This window comes from Meles meles, chromosome X (genome assembly GCF_922984935.1).
Source record: "Meles meles chromosome X, mMelMel3.1 paternal haplotype, whole genome shotgun sequence".
Classification (NCBI taxonomy): domain Eukaryota; kingdom Metazoa; phylum Chordata; class Mammalia; order Carnivora; family Mustelidae; genus Meles; species Meles meles.
In genome coordinates this window covers 65,111,217-65,132,084 of record NC_060087.1, presented here as the reverse complement: position 1 = coordinate 65,132,084, position 20,868 = coordinate 65,111,217, and the positions used below count along the sequence as shown (strand labels likewise).

General features: G+C 35.9%; 1 protein-coding gene across 1 annotated transcript in view; it reads left to right on the top strand.

The window, feature by feature from the left end:
* Positions 1-20,358, top strand: part of MAGT1 (magnesium transporter 1) — a 76,182-nt gene extending 55,824 nt beyond the window's left edge. Inside the window, exons 4-10 of the mRNA XM_045996032.1 lie at positions 650-790; positions 1,412-1,552; positions 2,621-2,710; positions 3,420-3,483; positions 12,672-12,746; positions 16,549-16,639; positions 18,509-20,358. Of these exons, the coding sequence (XP_045851988.1) occupies positions 650-790; positions 1,412-1,552; positions 2,621-2,710; positions 3,420-3,483; positions 12,672-12,746; positions 16,549-16,639; positions 18,509-18,524 (618 nt within the window). The 3' untranslated portion in view covers positions 18,525-20,358. The remainder of the gene's footprint in view (positions 1-649; positions 791-1,411; positions 1,553-2,620; positions 2,711-3,419; positions 3,484-12,671; positions 12,747-16,548; positions 16,640-18,508) is intronic.
* Positions 20,359-20,868: the final 510 nt, after the last annotated feature.

Genomic DNA, 20,868 nt, shown 5'->3' with positions numbered 1-20,868 from the left:
ATCTGTTGGTCAGCATCTTTTCCCTGTACTTAGACTTTCTCTTTTCTACAAATACAGTTATATCAGGAAAGATATAATGCAGATGAGTCAGTTATGGTTTCTTTACCTAAATAATTCCAATGTTGTCTTCTTTAAGCATACCTTGCTCACATTATTGAGAATGTGATGCTTATCAGAAACACTTATGAAACTTTTCGAATTAACTATTTCTGCATATGACTACCATTTTGTATTGATTTTCACTTCAGTTTTAGAGCACTATCTTCTTAGACTGAAAATGTACTCTATTTGGAGTTTATTTCAGCTACAAAAGGCAATTTTAGTTCTTGCAAGTGTGTTCTTTTTGTGTTATTTCTGAACAGATTAAAATGTTTGTAATAGGGGAGATTTTCCATTCTAAAGGAGTAGAGAGTATAGGTTTCCTAGCTCAGAGTTAATATTTGGTCAGTGAAATGTACTAATTAAGGTCACAGGTAGTCTTGGGTTTGAATCCTGATTCCACCACTTTTCACTTTCCTTAGGCAAATCGCTTGACCTGCCTAAACCTGGGCTTCCTCATCTTTGTAAAATGCCTAAATTTCACGGTAATATTTGCTATTAAGATTATTTTCTTGATAACTTATATTTTCATGGACTTCTTTTTATTCAGCTAAACATGAATTCAGCTCCAACTTTCATCAACTTTCCTGCAAAAGGGAAACCGAAGCGAGGTGATACATATGAGTTGCAGGTGCGTGGTTTTTCAGCTGAACAGATTGCCCGGTGGATTGCTGACAGGACTGATGTCAATGTAAGTTTCCCTACTTTGTAGAAAGTTACTCCTTCCATTGTCTTCTTCCAGTCTTACTGGGAGGTCTGAATTGGTCTCGTTACCATATCATTGAGGTGGAATAGTCTGGCAGCTGCTTCATAAATAGCATTTAACAGAAACATCCTGATGAAAGAATGAAATTATAAAACATTTTCTATGACCATATTGAATTCAGCATGGAAACCACTCTTTTGAGTGGTTTTTAATGGACTGTCTAGTGGTATTTGGAAAATACTTCTTAATCTAAAAGATGTTATGTTGCAGTTAAACAGAATACTGTACCTATCTCATCCCATTTGGGGATACATTGTAGACTCTTTTGATTAGGATGAAAAGAAAAAAGTATGATTTTCCTTTTAAAGTTTTTATTTAAATAAACTTTTATTTTATTTAATAATTTAAATTAATTAATTAATTTAATATAGTGAACTGTTAGTTTCGGGGGTAAAATACGAAGATTTAACACTTCCATACAACACCTGGTGCTCATCACAACAATTACCACACTAGTTTTGATTGCTTTCATTTTGAATTAGTTTGACCTATATAATTAACAAGTAAATTCCATACTTAAAACATTTTTTCTTTCCTTTCCATTAGATTAGAGTAATTAGACCCCCAAATTATGCTGGTCCTCTTATGTTGGGATTGCTTTTGGCTGTTATTGGTGGACTTGTGTATCTTCGAAGAAGCAATATGGAATTTCTTTTTAATAAAACTGGATGGGCTTTTGCAGCTTTGGTGAGTGAATTTTAGAACAAAACTTGTTTGCATATATAAATGTATGTCAAATATATATAAATTAAAATTTTTATAAGCTTAAAATAAAACTATTAAGATGTATTTTCTTTTATTTTTTTAAAAGATTTTATTTATTTATTAGACAGAGAGAGATCACAAGTAGGCAGAGAGGCAGGTAGAGAGAGAGAGAGAGAGAGAGAGAGAGGAGGAAGCAGGCTCCCTGACAAGGAGAGAGCCTGATATGGGCCTCAAACCCAGGACCCTGGGATCATGACCTGAGCCGAAGGCAGAGGCTTTAACCCACTGAGCCACCCAGGCGCCCCTAAGATGTATTTTAAATAACAGCATCTCTATAATGTATTTGATTTTTTTCTCAATAAAATGTATACATTTCTCAGGAGTACTGTCATGTGTAAATGAAGACAAAAGTGTTTCAAATACTTATACAGTAAACTACTTAGTGGATAATGAATTATTTAAAGAACTATGATAATTCTGTACTTAGATAAGTAGAAAACTGATTTTTAAGTACTTTGAATGTAGTAAACCTAGAAGGGTAACAACCTCAGAAAATAAACCATCTCAAAACTTTAAAAAAATTGTTTGCATACAATATTGTATTGTTAGGTAGAATTTTGTTTTATTTCTTACCTGTGAGGGGGATTTTATTTATTCATGGCTTAAAATCATTTTGTTTCCTCCATTATCTTATTAGCATGGCCAGAGTTTGTGGGAACTTGTACTCCTTTTTTATCCAATCTCAATGATAGGATGTCACCCCTAAGAAAATACGCAGTTCTTTTGAAAATATTCTTCTAAAAGGCTCTTCAGTTTTCAATTTTTAAATATCTGTTAGGTTATATATAATTTTAAAATAGGGTTTTCCTTTCAGTGTAAGTATTAGTGATTCTTGTGAAATACAAGCCTTATTCAAAAATTACTCATCTGAAAAAAATTTGGTTCCTGTATCACTTGAGCTGACATGCTTTTCATAAACCTGTTAGTCTGATCAGTATAGGAGCAGCTGCACCATGTTATATAAGTATTTCCTTATTTTCTGTTTCCTAGTGTTTTGTGCTTGCTATGACATCTGGTCAGATGTGGAACCATATAAGAGGACCACCATATGCTCATAAGAATCCGCACACAGGACATGTGGTAAGGGAAGTTCAGAATTTCTTTCCATTATATACCAAAGTTAACCTTAATAATTATAAATTATTATTAATTTTTAATAATTATTGTCTATATACATACACATATATATGTAAATATATATACACACACACATAGATAATAATTATTATTTTGTGACACCACTACCAAGGTGTGAAGGAATTAGGTTTTCAATCTCTCTTGGATAATGAGCTTCAGTTAATGAAATGTGCTTTTAAAAGTGGAAAATTCCTTATCTTATCACATTTTGTGAGTCCTTTTGACTCTAAGATGGCTAAGAATCAAAGTCAGCTTTCAACTAAACAGTTGAAATGCACACGTACTTGAGCATCTACTGTTTCTAGGCACTGTGCTAAGTATTATTAGATAGAGTGGTAAACAAGAACAATCTTTGCCTTCATGGAGTTTACATTATTGTACCTCATGGTCTTGTACACTGAAGTACTATGTTTCTCATATATTCTGTTGTTGAGAACATAGTACAATGAAAAGACAAATGAATAATAAATAACACAGAAATAATGTTTATTTTTTCCAGTTTCTTTACTGACGAATGCCACAGACTCAATGGTTATGTAAATCAGGTGCATTAATAATTTCATAGGGCTCGAAAATAGCCAATTTTAGGATTAGAATATCAAAAGTTAATGTATATTTAAATATTTAATTTTGTCTTTTTTCCTCCCCCCAGAATTACATCCATGGAAGCAGCCAAGCCCAGTTTGTAGCTGAAACACACATTGTTCTTCTGTTTAGTATCCTCTTTTTATAATAAGTCCTTGGTGCTGCATTTTAGTTTATCTATTTTGTCACATTCTCATATTTTCTTTATAGTGTTTGCTGAAGGCTGCTCTCTTATTAATATAAGTTTTAATGTCTTTGGAATCCTATTTCTATGTTATTTATCTTAGTCTAATCAGCTAAACACCACCAGAGACAAACCTTCAGTCTGAAAAAGACAGGTTTTTTTTTTTTTTAAGATTTTATTTATTTATTTGACAGAAAGAGGTCACAAGTAGGCAGAGAGGCAGGCAGAGAGAGAGGAGGAAGCAGGCTCCCTGCTGAGCAGAGAGCCTGATGCAGCACTCTCTCCCAGGACCCTGAAATCATGACCTGAGCCGAAGGCAGAGGCTTAACCCACTGAGCCACCTAGGCGCCCTAAAGACAGGTTTATTGATCATTGCTACAAGGGAGACTGCACACTAGAAGAACCATGGGACATCTTACCTAAGAAAAGATAGAGTTATTATAAAATTTGGAGGAAGGGTGAAGGTTAGGTGAAATGTAAATGAAGCAATGTTTTGATAAACTTAAAGCTAAACCAGGCTAAGTGAAAAGGGATCAGCATCAGGTTTGGACTGTGAAGTGGACACAGGGTTCTATCTCCTGTTAAACTCTACAGAATTCAAATAAATGTGGGATTTTGTCTTCACAAACTCTTTATTTGAAGCTCTGTACTTTAGTTGTAAATCAAGGCTACTTAGAAATTGTACTTATGTGTTGAACGACTTATATCTTCCAGGCAAGAATGGATTGTTTCCTTCCTAGTGATATAATTTGAATCAGTCTACAATTTAAGACATCTTACTCTTCATTGAGTAAGAAAACAGTAGTTTCTCAAAGACGGGTTATTTTTGTTGTTGTTGTTCAAGATTTTATTTATTCATTTGAGAGAGAGCACAAGCATGGGGGCGGAGAGGGGGCAGGGGATGGGGAGGTAGAGGGAGAAGCAGACTCCCTGCCAAACCAGAAGTCTGATGCAAAGCTCAGTCCCAGAACCCAGAGATCACAACCCGAGTCGAAGACATTTTTTTTTTTTCAGAGAGAGATCACAAGTAGGCAGAGAGGCAGGCAGAGAGAGAGAGAGGGAAGCAGGCTCCCTGCTGAGCAGAGAGCCCGATGCGGGACTCGATCCCAGGACCCTGAGATCATGACCTGAGCCGAAGGCAGCGGCTTAACCCACTGAGCCACCCAGGCGCCCGAAGACATTTTTTTTTTCCTGTAAACTCTGTGGCTGCTTTTTATGTGTTGTTCCATTCTCTTGAAAGGCAGAGCAGGTTGTTACTTTCTCAAATCTGAAAATTGATGCCTCTGTAAGCTGCAAGGATAGTTAACAGTGACTCAGATAGGTAAGAGTCTAAACTTCATAGTCTTACTCAACACAGTTTATCTCCCCGCCCCAAATATATTAGCAGTGATTTTATAGAATAAGTCAATAAGGTAAACAAATGTAATGTTTCTGGAGTTGTGCTGTTCAGCCAAGGGGTCCTGACATTGACATATTGCAATCAGTTGTAGCCCAGGCTGTTAGAGAATCTCTGCAATGGTTTGATGGTGAAGTCATTTGCCTTGCCTTCTCATCTCATCATCTAAATAACTTAGAGGTCATCTAATTCAACACTTAACTCTATTGAAAATGTATTGTACTATGTAAGAATTAGCTAAGAAATTTGAAGGTGATTACAATCCATATGAGTAATTTAATTCCTTAATGTTTTTTCTGATGATAAAAGCTATACAAGTTAAAGGAAATTTAGAAAATACAAGTACATATAAAGAAAAAAATAAAAAACCCTGGAAATATCCTCCTTAGTAAATCTTTGTGTGTGTGTTTCCCATTTTATTTTACCATATTGGTGATTTAATAGAGATACTTGAAGGGAAACAATCTGAAAAAAATTAAGCTTTTGGTTTAACTGAAAGACATTTGGCAAAATGATACTTTCTGAAAATAGTGTTCATGTATAATATGGAAAGCAGATTTACTGCTTAAAATCCAGCTCAGAGCCAGGAGAGTTCATCTATTCAGCTATGGAATGATGAGCTAAAAAATGAATCTAATAATAAATACCTATTCCCAGCAATAAGAAAGAATACTGCAAGAAAAATATCCAACCATATGTTCTTTCAAATCCTAAAATTTATTTCTTATTCAATTTATTTAAATTTTACTTATTTTATTTATTTATTTATTTGACAGAGAGAGATCACAAGTAGGCAGAGAGGCAGGCAGAGAAAGAGGAAGGGAAGCAGGCTCCCTACTGAGCAGAGAGCCTGATGTGGGGCTCGATCCCAGGATGCTGGGATCATGACCTAAGCTGAAGGCAGAGGCTTTAACCCACTGAGCCACCCTGGCACCCCGACTTACTCAATTTATTTAAACTAAAAAAAAGTTCACCTGCTTCTACCCCTTACTGCCCTACTCTGGCAACCACCAATCTGTTCTCTGTAAGTATGTGTGTTGTGTGTAAAATTTATTTTTAGATTCCACATATAAGAGAGATCATACAAATTTGTCTTTCTCCTGTTTCAAATTATTTCAAAATTTAGGTTGCAAATTCTCATTTATGGTTTGATCTATTAACAAATTTATTATACCGTGGAAACTTTCCAGTGTCTTGAAATGGTCTCAATTAATGGTATTTTGAAATTGAACAGTATAACAAAAGAGCAGATATAGTTACAAAACATAAAGTGATTTGTGTTTTGTCGGTCTTCTAGCTTTGTCCTAATTAAAAAAAAAAACAAAACCTTGATTTCTCCTTCATTTTTTAAGGATATTTTACCAGGTATAGATTTCTAGATTCCTTTAAGCACTTTGGAAATGTTATCCCATTGTTTTTTACTTCCATAGTTTCTGAGAAAAATCAGATTTAATTCTTATTATTGTTTTTTGAAGGCAGTGTGTCTTTTTCTCTGATAGATTTTAAGACTTTTCTCCTAATGTTTTATTTCTGTTGTTCCTGTTTTCTGAATTGCAGATCTTCCTAAGTCTGTGGGTTAGTACCCTTACGCATTTTGGAAAATGTTTGGCCACTATATCTTCAGTATTGTTTTTCTCCCATTTTCTCCATCCTCTCCATCCATGGCTTTCAACTGAGAGCCCAGTGAATGAATCTTGTCATTCTTTCTGGTGGAACCTGAACCTTAATCATGGTCTCCTTAACACTGTAGGACTGCCGAAATTCTTCTTTCCTGAGCTTTGTCCTAACTTTTAAAATATAATTATATAAGACATTTAAGAAATTGAAATATTCTTACTTTTTCCTTCTGCCTAAAGGTTAAACATTACTTAAGGCTTCAGATACATTTGGAGCAGATTGCAAACCTATTGAAATACAGCATTTTGCCGGGGGGGGGGGCCTCTTGGGTGACTCAGCAGGCTAAGCAGCTGCCTTCTGCTCAGTCATGATCTCAGGGTCCTGGGATTGAGCCCTGCATTGGCTCCTTCCTCAGCGGGGAGCAGGATTCTCCCTCTCACTCTCCCTCTGTGCTCTCTCTCAAATAAATAAATAAAATCTTTTAAAAAAATATTTTATTTATTTATTTGACAGAGATCACAAGTAGGCAGAGAGACAGGCAGAGAGAGAGGAGGAAGCAGGCTCCCCGCTGAGCAGAGAGCAATGCAGGGCGTCATCCCAGGACCCTGGAATCACGACCCAAGCCAAAGGCAGAGGCTTTAACCCACTGAGCCACCCAGGTGCCCCTAAATAAATAAAATCTTTAAAAAAAGAAAGAAATATAGCATGTTTTTCCTTTCCAAGTTTTAATTTAGATTCCAATTAGTTAACATAGAGTATAAATTTAGTTTCAGGTGTAGAATTCACTGGTTCAGCACCTACATACAACACCCAGTGCTCATCACAAGTACCCTGCTTAATCCCTATCACCTATTTCACCCATCCTCCTCACCCACCTCCCCTCTGGTAACCATCAGTTTGTTCTCTGTAGTTGAGTCTGTTTCTTGGTTTACCTCTCCACCCCATTTTTGTTTCTTAAATTCTATACATGAGTGAAACTATATGGTATTTGTCTTTCTCTGACTGACTTATTTTGCTTGGCATAATACCCTCTAGCTCCATCCACATCATTGAAAATGTCAAGGTTTCATTCTTTTTTGTGGCAGAATAATATTCTGTCATAGATACTACTACTTTATTCATTCATTAGTCAGGGAACATTTGGGCTCTTTCTGTAATTTGGCTATTGTTGATGCTGCTATAAACATGGGGGTACATGTATCCCTTCGAATAAGTATTTTTGTATCCTTTGGATAAATACCTAGTAGTGCAATTGCTACATCATAGACAATGAATTAACTTTTGAGAAACCTCCATACTGTTTTCCAGACTGGCTGAGCCAGTTTGCGTTCCCACCAACAGTGTAGGAGGGTTCCCCTTACTCCACGTTCTCGCCAATACCTGTTGTTTCCTGTGTTGTTAATGTTAGCCATTCTGACTGGTGTGAGTTGATACCTCATTGTAGTATTAATATGCATTTCCCTGATGATGAGTGATATTGAGCATCTTTTCATGTGTCTGTGGGCCATCTGTATGTCTTCTTTGGAGAAATGTCTATTCATGTCTTCTGCCCATTTTTTAACTGGATTATTTGTTTTTTGGGGGGGGTGTTGTGTTTTGTAAGTTATTTATATATTTTGGATACTAACCCTTTATCAGATAAGTCATTTGCAAGTATCTTCTCCCACTCCGTAAGTTGCCTTTTAAAAAAAAAGATTTATTTTATTTATTTTTAGAGAGAGAGCATGAGTGAGAGGGAGGGTGGGGGAGAGGGAGAGAGAAAGAGAAAGACTCCCTGCTGAGTGCAGAGCCTGATGTGGGACTTGATCCCACCATCTTGAGTTCATGACCTGAGCAGAAATCAAGAGTTGGATGCTTAACTGACTGAGCCCTCCTGCCACCCTTGTAGGTTGCCTCAGAAGCTTTTTTTCTTCTGTTCAGAAGCTATTTCCCAATAGTCTGTTTTTGGAAGTGCAGCATTTCTTATAAATTTGGTTAATCAGATACAAAATGGGAATGTTTTTTCAGGGTGATTTTTTTTTCCTTATTTTGCTTTTTTTTTTTTTTTTTGGTAATGGTCAGGAAGGTTTGGGTGATACTTTCTGAGCAGTTATTTTGCTAGTCACTGTGAATGCATGATTTGTCTAAGGAGCTTATAGTATTGGGATAAACAGAGGTTTACAGGTTATAAGACAGTGCCTTAAATGCTGTGTCTCACTAGGTGTGAGACAATGAATAAAGCTATTTAACTTTCTGAGAGGTAGAAAACTTTATGGAAGACTGAAAATCCCTTATTTTTTTAGTGGCCACAAAGCCTAAAAACTCAAAACTCAAAACTCACCATGTTGATAAGAACTAGTAGAATAAGAAGACTATTAACTAGTAGTTATAAGTTTAGAAAATATCCACGTATTTATCATTATTTTGATATTGTAAAACTTACTACATGATCAATAAAGCAAACTATATGAGTTGCCTGATCCACTAAGCAACTTTTAAAATTACATTTTAGGGGTACCTGGGTGGCTCAGTGGGCTAAGCCTCTGCCTTCAGCTCAGGTCATGATCAGGTTTCTGGCATGAAGCCCCACGTCAGCCTCTCTGCTCAGCAGGGAGCCTGCTTTCCTCTCTCTCTGCCTGTCTCTGCTTACTTGTGATCTCTGTCTGTCAAATAAATAAATAGAATCTTTTTAAAAAATTACATTTAAAATTTTTTTATGTGAATTACTATATTCATGCAGAAATGTTCACAGTTCATAAGTGCAGTGTACAGTTTGATAAATTTTCATAAATTGAACACAACTGTTTAATCAGCACCCAGTTGATGAAATAAAACTACTCATACCCCAAAGCATTCCCAATCTCATCACCCCTTCCTGATTGCTACCTTCCTACCCAAAAGTAACTACTATCCTGACTACTAACAGTATGGATTAGTTTTACTTATTTTGTAACATTACACAAATGGAATTATACTTCAAATATGTTTAAATTAAAAAAAATAAAACAGTGGATTAGATAATTTTCATCCGTGATCTAACACCCTAATATTCGGTGCCTGGGTAGTTCAGTTGGTTAAGCAACTGATCATGATTCCAGGGTTCTCAGCCCCACATCAGGATCCTCCTGCTCTGTGGGGAGCCTGCTTCTCCCTCTCCCTCTGCTGGCTACTCCCGCTGCTTGTGCTCTCTCTCTCTGTCAAATAAATAAAATCTTTAAAAAACACCCTAATATTGGGGCGCCTGGGTGGCTCAGTGGATTAAGCCGCTGCCTTCGGCTCAGGTCATGATCTCGGGGTCCTGGGATCGAGCCCCGCATCAGGCTCTCTGCTCTGCAGGGAGCCTGCTTCCTCCTCTCTCTCTGCCTGCCTCTCTGCCTACTTGTGATCTCTCTCTCTGTCAAATAAATAAATTAAAAAAAAATCTTTAAAAAAAAAAAGTTTAAAAAAAAACACCCTAATATTAAAATCTAGGTTAATTTTTGCATATTCTCTTGCATTCTTTGTTTAGTTGTATCCTTTTTGGGGTGAGCTCCTTTTTAGTAGTATAGACAGACTTTGTATGCAGTTCAGCTTCCTAATATAAGCATTTTCTATATAGTTGTATGGCTTTTATCATTACAAAAGTTGCATGAGAATTACAGATAAATAAGAAAATATAGGCAAGGAAAACGAAAAATTGTCATCATTCTTAATGTTTATATAATGGGTGTATCATAATTCAGTTATTCTTCTATTGTTGAATGTTGTAAAGAATGTTTACTTGGATATAAAAATAATTTGGTGGGACGCTTTGGTGGCTTAGCCGGTTAATCATCTCCCTTCAGCTTAGGTCATGATCCCATGGTCCTGGGATTGAGTCCCACATCAGGCTCCTTGTTCAGTGGGGAACTTGCTTCTCCCTCTGCCTGCACGTCCTAACTTCGCCACCTTACCCAGCTGAGCCACCCAGGTGCCCAATCACAGCTCTCAATAACTGAGAACAGCACACAAAGACATTGGTGGTATATTGTAAGAAAAAAAGTTCATTCAAAGAAAATACATATGGACCATGATATGAAACAAACCATTCCAAAAAAAAAGTCTCAACCATTATTCAAAAGTACCCTGTAATAGGGTGCCTGTATGCCTCAGTCAGTTAATCATCTGCCTTCAGCTCAGGTCATGATCTCAGGGTCCTGGGATCGAGTAGCACATTGGGCTCTCTGCTCAGCAGGGAGCCTCCTTCTCCCTCTTTCCCACCCCTGCGTATGCTCTCATTCTCTCTCTCTCAAATAACTAAGTAAAACCTTAACAAAAAGGTACCCTGTGACAAAAGCCTATAGAAATGATCAGTCGTTACATGTATCTGGATATAAAGAACCTCAGTAAGAAAAAGTAATAATTGGAGAAAACAACTTGTCCAAGCAACTAAAAGTATGATGAATGGGCATCATCCCTAAAAAGAGGCTATTGATGAGAAAGTGCAAGATGATAGTGAAGGGATGAATAGACAAACTATAGAGCTGATTATAAATTCAGGCCTTATCCGAACACCTATTTTTCCCTTTCTGCTTACTCATACCCACATGCGGTAGCCTACAATGTGCATGTGTGTACACGTAATTGATTTGGGCATTTTTAACTGCTGTTTGTATTAACCAAACTGGAGGGTAAATCTCTTTTCTACTAGAACATACTGTATTTGCTTTAAAATTCAACTTTGCTTATTTTAGTACTCAACCATGTCACGTGTAACCTATTTGCGTGAGTAGATATATTTTGTATTTATGTGATTTCCATATTAAGGTAAATAAAAATGAGGTGATGACATAGAGGATTCTCTTTTTTTTTATTAGAATAGGACAAACTTAGGTAGTTTAGTAATTTGAGCTTTAGAGGTTGATTGTTGAAATTCTGGAGAATTTTTGAGAAGTTATTTTTCAAATAAAAATTACTTACTGTTCTATCCAAATGGTGCACATTTCAAGTGTATTCACTTCTGGAGGGTGGTTGAATATGCAAAAAGGCTATTTAATGTTTTAAAATATATCAGAGCACCCGGGTGGCTCAGGCAGTTCAGCGTCTGGCTCTTGATCTCAGCTCAGGTCTTGATTTCAGGGTTGTGAGTTCAGGCCTCCCAAAAAACAAAATAAAATAAAGTATATACAAGGTTGGAGTAATACATGCAAGCATGTCCGGGAAGGTTATTTCAAAGTACTTGTCAGAAAAACTCACATTTCATCTGTTAAATTATAGTGGGACATTTGTTATATTTTTAGATTTTAATTTATTGATTTGACAGGGAAAGACACAGCGAGAGAGGGAACACAAACAGAGGGAGTGGGAGAGGGAGAAACAGGCCTCCTACCGAGCAGGGAGCCTGATGCAGGGCTCAATCCCAGGATCCTGGGATCATGACATGAGCTGAAGGCAGCCGCTCAACAACTGAGCCACCCAGGCACCCCTTATTTTGTATTTTTAATCACCCATCTTTTTTTATTAAAGTGAAATTCACATAACATAAAATTAACTATTTTAAAGAGAACAATCCAGTGAAGTTTATTTTTTAAAAAGATTTTATCTATTTATTTGACAAAGGTTTGACAGAGAGAAAGAGCACAAGCAGGGGGAGCAACAGGCAGAGGGAGAGGGTGAGGGAGAAGAAGGCTCCCTCCTAAGTGGGGAGCCTGACATGGGACTCGATCCCAGAACCCTGGGATCATGACCTGAGCCGAAGGCAGAAGCTTAACTGACTGAGCCACACAGGTACCCCTCCAGTGACATTTCATACTTTCATAAGGATTCTCTATTTTAGTAACAGGTTTTTTTTTTTTAATTGAAAGTTGAAGATTTGTGTATTCATTATAATTTTTTTTAAGATTTATTTATTTTATTTATTTGTGAGAGAGAGCGCACGAGCAAGCACAGGCAAACAGAGTGGTAGGCAGAGGCAGAGGGAGAAGCAGGCTCCCTGCCGAGCAAGGAGCCCGATGTGGGACTGGATCCCAGGATGCTGGGATCATGACCTGAGCCGAAGGCAGCTGCTTAACCAGCTGAGCCACACAGGCATTCCTCATTGTAATTTTCTTCATGAAAGAACAGAAATATTAAAGTGGTATGTCTTTTGTATCTGTGTGAATTTCTCCTTAAACAATTTTTCTAAGATGGTGGTGTTACCTTAGGGATGGTGCTGTTATGTGAAGCTGCTACATCTGACATGGATATTGGAAAGCGAAAAAGTAAGTTATATCATATGCCAAAATATAAGTTCTACCTTTTTAATTTATTTTTTATTTTTTATTGTTGAAGTATAGTTGACATACCATGTTAAGTAACAATTCTGCCTTGGGGCGCCTGGGTGGCTCAGTGTGTTGAGGCCTCTGCCTTTGGCTCGGGTCATGATCCCGGAGTCCTGGGATCAAGCCCCGAGTCGGGCTCTCTGCTCGGCGCGGGGCCTGCTTCCTCGTCTCTCTCTGCCTGCCTCTCTGCCTACTTGTGATCTCTGTCAAATAAATAAATCTTTAAAAAAAATAACAATTCTGCCTTTAATACAGAAAAAAAAATGTCCTCTTAATCACTTCCCCCCTTAGTTATAGGTATATTATTTTACTACTTGACTATTTTAAAAGTAACATACACTTATTGTAAAAAATGTGGGGTGAAATCTGATTTATGAAACATTTGGGGGGAGAATTACCCGTTATTCCATTATTGAGAAGCTAAAAATTTTAATGTTTCAATATAGTTTCTTCCATTTGTCAAAACATATTTAAAACTCTGTATAAAATTTTGAATCTTGTACCCCCACTTTAACTGGAGTTAAATAATTCACTAATAAATATTTTCCTATACATAATTTTAAATTTATACTGTATGCTGTAATTTAACTATTCTGATTCTGTCAAACATTTAGGGTTTTTTTCGAACTTCCATTATAATAAATACTTCTTTAGTGACTATTGTATAAGCTTCATTCTCATTTCATATGAACTCTCTAAGGTAGATTCCTAAAAGTAGAATGACTATACGGTCCTCTGTAGTAGTATTTTTAATCCCCTTGATATTTTAAACTAATGATGCTAAATTGTTTCCCCAGTTGTTACAGTTGAGATTCCTACTAGTGGTATTTAAGGATGCTTTGTCAGCATTAGCTAAGCTCATTAAAAATTATGTGTGTGTGTGTGTGTGTGTGTGTGTGTGTGTGTGTGTGTGTGTATACTTGCTAATCAGATAAGGGACAAATGTTATTTTGTACTTTGGTTATTTTTTTAAAAGATTTTATTTATTTATTTGACAGAGATCACAAGTAGGCAAAGAGGCAGGCAGAGAGAGAGAGGGAGGGAAGCAGGCTCCCTGCCAAAGCAGAGAGCCCAATGTGGGGCTCCATCCCAGGATCCTGGGATCATGACCTGAGCTGAAGGCAGAGGCTTAACCCACTGAACCACCCTGCACCCCTGTACTTTGGTCATTAACGAAGTTGAATATTTTTCTGAATGTTTATCAGCTGTTTTTGTTTTCCCTTCTATAAAAAGTCTTTGTCTTTTTCCATTTATATATTATTCTTAGTACTTTTTATATTGGTTTGGATGGACCTTTTATATATTAAAATATTCACACATTGGTATTTGTTGCAAAGAAATGCTAACAGTGTAATTTTATTTCACTCATAAAATACGTTTAAGTCAGAGTTTTCCCTTTATGGCTAAAAGGGTGTATGTCATCAAATTAACCTCTCTAAATATAGTCTACTTATTTATTTGAAAAAAGGTGATGACATTGGATTTCAAATTTTTTTTTTTTTTTAGATTTTATTTATTTATTTGACAGACAGAGATTACGAGTAGGCAGAGAGGCAGGCAGAGGAAGGGAAGCACGCTACCCACTGAGCAGAGAGCCCAACGCGGGGCTCGATCCCAGGACCCTGGGATCATGACCTGAGCTGAAGGCAGAGGCTTTAACCCACTGAGCCACGCAGGTGCCCCCAGATTTGGGAGATTCTTATTTTGCTGAATTGAAATGAATTTTTACATATTGCAAAAATAGAACTAATATATCAATTTTTTATCCAGTCAGTATAAATCCTTTCATTACCTGACTTTTAAAAATTTGCCTATTTCAGTATTCATTATTGGGAAAAGGCCCTCTGAGTACTGCACTGGTAGTATGAATTAATTATAAAACACTTTGGTGACACATTAGAATTATCATAAGTAATAATAACAAATGCTTATTTAACATTTGTTATCTACCAGAAATTGCCCTAAACACTTTTAGATATATTATGTGAAAAAAGTAGAATACAAATGTAAATACACTGATACTGTATATACACACAGGTGTGTGTGTGTGTATTTGATAAAAAAGACTTCTATAATGCTCATGTGTTAATACTCATTAAAAGATATATGTAACATTTTCATTTTAGCCCCTAATTATATTATGTGAAGATTTAAAAAGGAAAAAGAATGGCTCCCTAAGTATAGTAAGACTTAAAATTGTTTTTAGAGTCAGCCAATAAGTATGTTTCCCTAGAATCTCCATGGGTGTGGAATGCATGCTTTCCCACATCCCCACCACTATGCTTCTTAGCCAGTCTTGGTTTCAGGACTTGAAGGAGCCTCAAGTTACGAGAATCATAGCTGAGCATTGTGGGGTCAGCATCCAGAGTTAAGATTGTTAAGTGCTATGCTAAATCAGAGCATATGAGATTAATGGAGAGAGCTATGAATTTAAGACAAAGATTCATGGTATTTCCCCCTCATTATTCAAATGAGAAATCCATGTTGAATGAGATCCTTATGTAGGCGGTGTAGTTACCTATAAAGGAATAAAGTACTTTCAAGTGAGGGTGTCACAATGATGTTGTTAGATGTCTTTTTTTTTAAAGATTTTATTTATTTATTTGACAGAGATCACAAGTAGGCAGAGAGGCAGGCGAGGTGGGGGGCAAGCAGGCTCCCTGCTGAGCAGAGAGCCTGATGGGGGACTCAATCCCAGGACCCTGAGATCATGACCTGAGCTGAAAGCAGAGGCTTAATTAACCCACTGAGCCACCCAGGCGCCCCAGATGTCTTTAAATCAAAATCAATACCATGTTTTGTGTTATGTCATGTGTTAATACTCATTAAAAGATATATTTAACATTTACATTTTAACCCCTAATTATATTATGTGAAAATTTAGAAAGGAAAAAGAATTGCTCCCTAAAGTATAACAAGACAAAGTTTTTAGTGTCGGCCAATAAGTATGTTTCCCTAGAACTTCAACTGCTGTATTAACACACACAAAAGGCCACATTTAATTCTATAGAAGAAATTTAATAAGTGACTAAGTGATTATCTTGTTAGTAGTAAAATTTTCTAACACTAAATTCTTTTTTGTTTAAAGATTTATTTAGTAGTGTGAGCATGCTCACATGCATGGGGGGAGGGGCAGAAGGAGAGGGAGAGAAGCAGGCTCTGCTGGGCATGGTGCCGTACTCAAGGCTTAATCTTTTTTTTTTTTAAGATTTTATTTATTTATTTGACAGAAATCACAAGTAGGCAGAGAGGCAGGCAGAGAGAGAGAGAGGAGGAAGCAGGCTCCCTGCCAAGCAGAGAGGCCGATGGAGGACTCGATCCCAGAACCCCTAGATCATGACCTGAGCCAAAGGCAGACGCTTAACCTACTGAGCCACGCAGGCACCCCAAGGCTCAATCTTAAAACCCTGAGATAATGACCTGTGCTGAAATCAAAAGTCAGATGCTTGACCTATTAAACCACCTATGTGCCCCTTTAATAGTAAATTCTTGACTGTGATGACTTTAATTTATTTCATATAACTAAATTGAACAAGCATATAAATGGAACTACTCTATTATATTGTAATGGGTCAAATTAAATGGTAAGGCAGAATCCTAAAGATTTAAGAATGGGCATGGAAATTTTTGGAAAGTTGAGATTTACCACTAAATTTTCACTCTTGGAAGCGTAGACTACCATTTTTGCCCTAGTTCTTTATTACATTTAACATGATCATTTTACACTTTTGTTTTTCTGCAGTAATGTGTGTGGCTGGTATTGCACTTGTTGTATTATTCTTCAGTTGGATGCTCTCTATTTTCAGATCTAAGTATCATGGATATCCATATAGGTATGATTATTTTACACTTACATAGTGATTACCTATACTTACAATGATTAGAGTTGCTGTTGCTTTGTAATATTTTTTTTTGCTTTACCTCCAAACTGTTCTACAGGCTTTAACTTAAGTATGTTGCATATAAAAGGTAACTTAAGATAATTATGCTACAGGGGACAATAGTATATGATTTCTCAGGAACATTTTTGAGGGTTATTCTGACATCAACTAATTTACTCTAGAAATCTGAAGAACACGTAATGGTTAGAATATTTTATACATTGTCTGCATACTCTACTTTCTCTTGAGCAAATTATTTTTTAATGTTTTTTTAAACTTTGCACACCTCTACTTTTCAGGGCTCTTTAGATGGCATAAACAACATTTTTTAAGAATCCAGTTTATAAAGAGTATAGGAAGGAGTGTTCAAGAAGATCTAGTTGTCTTGAAATGTTCATGGTGATCTCTAAGACTCAGGGAAGAAATTCACTCCCTTGGTCCTAAATTCTTGATTTTATTCTTTTAATAGCCACAAGAAATGTACCTACATAATGGGGGATGTTGTGAGTTAGTTTTATCATCTGAGTGCCAGGTACCATAATTCATGTTCTTTTAATACAACATTGTCCTGTTGTATAAAGGATTATGAACACTAAAGATAAAGTATATCAAGTGAAATTTTTAAAAAAGATTTATTTATTTATTTGAGAGAGAGTGAGAGAGAGAACATGAGAGGAGAGAAGGTCAGAGGAAGAAGGAGACTCTACTTGAAGCTAGGAGCCTGATGCAGGACTGGATCCTGGGACTCCGGGGTCATGACCTGAGCCGAAGGCAGTCGCCCAGCCAACTGAACCACCCAGGCACTCCAGGAGCCCCTTTAGTAGACAATTTTGAACAACTCTCTGGTTGATTCATTATATCGTGACATTACTGGATGCCTTTTGATCAGTGAAAAACATAAATTAATCTTCTTTTGCATTTTGTTTCTTGTAAACTTACTTAATTTTATTTGTTTTTAAGTTTTTACTTAAATTCTAGTTAGTTAACATACTGTGTAATACTAGTTTCAGGTGTACAATACAGTGATTGAACACTTCCATACAATACCTATTGACATCTCTTTTGTCTAAAATCAAGATGCTTATCACAAATGCACTCCTTAATCCCCATCACCTTAACCCATCCCCCCAACTCACCTCCCTTCTGGTAACCCTCAGTTCTCTATAGTTAAGAGTATTTTTCTTGATTTGCCTCTTTTTTTTCCTTTTGCTTGTTTTATTTCTTAAATTCCACATATGAGTGAAATCATATGTTATTTGTCTTTCTCTGACTTATTTCACTTAGCAGAATACTCTCTGGCTCATCCGTGTCATTGCAAATGGCAAGACTTCCTTCTTTTTTATGGCTCAGTGATATTCTATTGTGTATATGTGCCCCATCTTCTTTATCCGCTTATCAGTTAATGGACACTTGGGCTGGCAAATGTAACTTAATTTTAAGAACAAAACCTACTAGAACTTTGATTCTTGATTTATTCTTCTGTGTATTTATATTTTAAAATAATTTCTTCTTTATAGAATACTAACTGGGATGCAAGGGTAATCTTGCTGGGATTTCTATTGCTTATTTCATCACCATGGTTGATCCAATTATTAATCAGTGCCTCTCTTCATAAGATTTTTTTTAAACAAGTTTATGTCTATTTCCTTCTCTTCTAAGACTATCTTAATATGTTGGTGATTCTCACTTTTTGTTACTAATACTCAAAGTTTATTATACATGCGTCCAAATGCTCTTTCGTCTAAAATCAAGGTATTTATTAGAAGTAAGGCCTATTGTTTTTTTAGAGACTAATAGATTCTTTTAATATTTTTGTTTCAGCTTTCTGATGAGTTAAAAAGGATCCCAGAGATATGTAGACACTGGAGTAATGGAAATTGAAAAATGAAAAATGTGTGTGTGTTTGAAAAGAAGAATGAAATTTGTGTATTTTGTATTACCTCTTTTTTTCAGGTGATTTAAATAGTTAATCATTTAACCAAAGAAGATTTGTAGTGCCTTAACAAGCAATTTCTTGTCAAAATCATGAAGTATTTGGGTACAGTTCTCCTCTTAACCTTCCCTCCCTGATGAACTGTATGTATAACATTTAATTAGTAGAATTAAATACATTATAAAAATTTTATAACTACATTTGAATTAGAACAAGGTTCAGAACTGCTTTAGTTAACTATTGGCCATCTAATTTTATATTATCTTATCCAAAGGTAGGGAAAAAGAGTCCTGACCAGGTGTTCCTACATATGCATATTACAGACAAATGCATCAGGAATGCATTCTTAGCTGCTTCATATTTGCATGGATGTGTATACTTTGCACATCTTTCCTTTTGAGCAGAGAAATCATTATGTGCTATGTGATCTTCTGACACGCCTAGCCTTTAGAAAAGACTAGCCAGTCCTCTCCTTCCTTCATGTTTCCTACTGAAATACAGTGCTAGCTATGCTTCTTGGTAGCTGTAGACATTAAAAAGTCTAAATACAGGATTATGATTTCTGCGTGAGTGTGGTGTTAACTCCTTTTATTTGGAAAGATTTCAGGTTCATTCTGTCTCCTTAATTTATTTAAGGTAGGCCCCTTTAATAAAAAGTAGCTTAGTGCTAAAATCAGTGTAACTTAAAAATGGTCTAAACTGTTTCTACAAATTAGAGATTGTCATTTCTTTCATTTGTACCTCACAGAAAAAAATAGGTTCATCTAGTTAAGTCTATTCCTGTATTACAGTTCCAACGTATTTCATTAACCCCTATATTTAGGAAAAGGACTCCCCTAGATTGGGAAAAGCATATCCTGATATATTGAGTCGTTGCTTATGAATAGAAAGTAAATTGTTTCTTGAAAGTTATGTTTTTGCTATTATTTTAGCCTTCATCCTTTCACTTGAAGTGGAGAAACAGTAAAAATTTGAAGAGGTTTTGAGTTTTGTCTTTTTTTCTGTCAGTGGAAATAACCATATATGCTGACCAAATTTTTGTGAAGAGTGAAAGTTGATGGTTATCATTAGATCTAGCCATAACCTTCCCCATAGTTTCACTATTATGGAAATATGATAATAATGACTGTGAAAAATTTTAAATCTTAGAAGTATTACATCAAAATAATACTTTGCCTACTATTTACCATCTGATAACTTTCCCATGGGGTCTAGAAGTCTTATATAATAGAGATTTGCAGAAAAGATGAATATAATTGCCTAAGAAGAAATGTTTTATGTGGCTTTTTTGTTTTTGTTCCAAGATTTGGCAGGTCAGGGCATATAGTTGACCTTTTTACTCTTTAGTGGTTCCACTTTTTGTTAATTACTTCCCTATAAATTGTATTATTCTGGATTATTATCTGCTGTTCTTATAATTGTCTCAGGCCAAATAAATTTATGCTGTGATTCTTATGACATTTGTATGAAGATGCCCTGATTTGTACAAATTGACCAGGGTAATACTACTGCCATGTAATCTGTATAGCTCCATATGATGTGCCATGAGCATCAGAAGAATGACACTTTTTTGTATTTGTTTTGTCTCTCTTAAGAGCACATTTTTCTTGTGGAAGGAGAAGAATTGCATTCTGACTAAAATCTGTAGAATGCAGATTTACTAAGCTTAGAGTTACCTTTGTGGAAATTTTGAAGTTCGCTTTCATCTGAAGTGCCTTATGTAGACTCTTAATTTACTTTTCTAGTAATTTTTAAATATTTGTTATGCATTTTAAAAATACTGTTCAAAATGATACATTGTAGTAGCGAAGATAACCACATGTCTGGCTGTTTGCTTTTTGACCACATCAATAAACTTTTACAATCTAAACTATTAAGTTTTTTTTATTACCTTGTAAAGGGGGTGAATTTAAAACATTAAATTAGGATTATAATATTAGGTTATTTCAGTTTTTTAAAAAATATTTATTTATTTATTTGAGAGAGGCATGCACTCGAGAGCAGGGGGAGGGGCAGAGGGAGAGAATCTCAAGCAGATTCCCTGCTGAGTGTGGAGCCTGATGCAGAGCTCCATCTCACAACCCTTAGATCATGACTTGAGCCGAAATCAAGAGCCAGTAACTTAGCAGACTGAGTCACCCAGGTGCCTCTGGGCTATTTCATTTTGGGTGAAAATATAATTAAATTTCTTATTGTCCTGACTACAGTAAGTTTGATAGACCAATTTCCTTAAGTATTTCTAAATTGA